General features: G+C 61.3%; 1 protein-coding gene across 1 annotated transcript; it reads left to right on the forward strand.

Moving 5' to 3' along the window:
• Nucleotides 1-255: 255 nt before the first annotated feature.
• On the forward strand, nucleotides 256-687 carry LOC104074727 (homeobox even-skipped homolog protein 1-like; the record flags this gene model as incomplete). Its single annotated transcript, XM_009574949.1, has 1 exon — nucleotides 256-687. A coding segment is annotated over exon 1 (432 nt), but the record flags the coding sequence as incomplete, so codon positions are not given.
• Nucleotides 688-693: the final 6 nt, after the last annotated feature.

A 693-nucleotide genomic window follows, 5' to 3' on the forward strand; every position in this document is an offset into this window, starting at 1 on the left:
ATGTGTGGCGTCACCGGTGGTACTGTAATGACGACTGCACCATTGAGGATGACAGCTTAGAAAGAAGAGGGCAATGGTGATCCCTCCCAGAGCAGCACAGCAGAGTGTAGCGCTCGCATCACAAGGTCACCCTATCTCACCGCTTGCTCCTCTGCATTGGCAGGAGAGGGTTGCTGGGTTTGCACAAGGCTGGGGCGGGAGGAAGGGGGGGAAGAGATCTGGATTTTTCCCCCCCCTCCCTTAAGCAAAGACACAATGGAAACCAGGAAGGAGATGGTGATGTTTCTGGAAGGGACACAACTTGGCGCTCTAGTTGGCAAGAGGGTGCCTAATTTGTCCGAAGCAGTGGGGAGCCCCGCTCCGGAGCCGCAGGAGAAGATGATCCATCGGAACTGCCTCAGCCCCAGACCTGGCCCCTTGTCGTCCCGGGAGAGAGGAGGAGGAGGAGGAGGAGGTGGCGGAGGAGAAGACGAAGAGGAGGTGGAGGTGCTGCCAGGGACAGGGACGGTGCCGGAGAGCCGCTCGGCGGCGGCAGCACTGCTTTCGGCCGGACAGCAGCCCCCCGCCCCGGAGCCCCCCTCCAGCAAAGGGCAGCAGAGCAGCTCGGACACCGAGTCGGATTTCTATGAGGAAATCGAGGTGAGCTGCACCCCGGACTGCGCCACGGGGAGCGCCGAGTACCAGCACAGCAAA

Source organism: Fulmarus glacialis, unplaced genomic scaffold (assembly GCF_000690835.1).
Source record: "Fulmarus glacialis isolate BGI_N327 unplaced genomic scaffold, ASM69083v1 Scaffold40243, whole genome shotgun sequence".
Classification (NCBI taxonomy): domain Eukaryota; kingdom Metazoa; phylum Chordata; class Aves; order Procellariiformes; family Procellariidae; genus Fulmarus; species Fulmarus glacialis.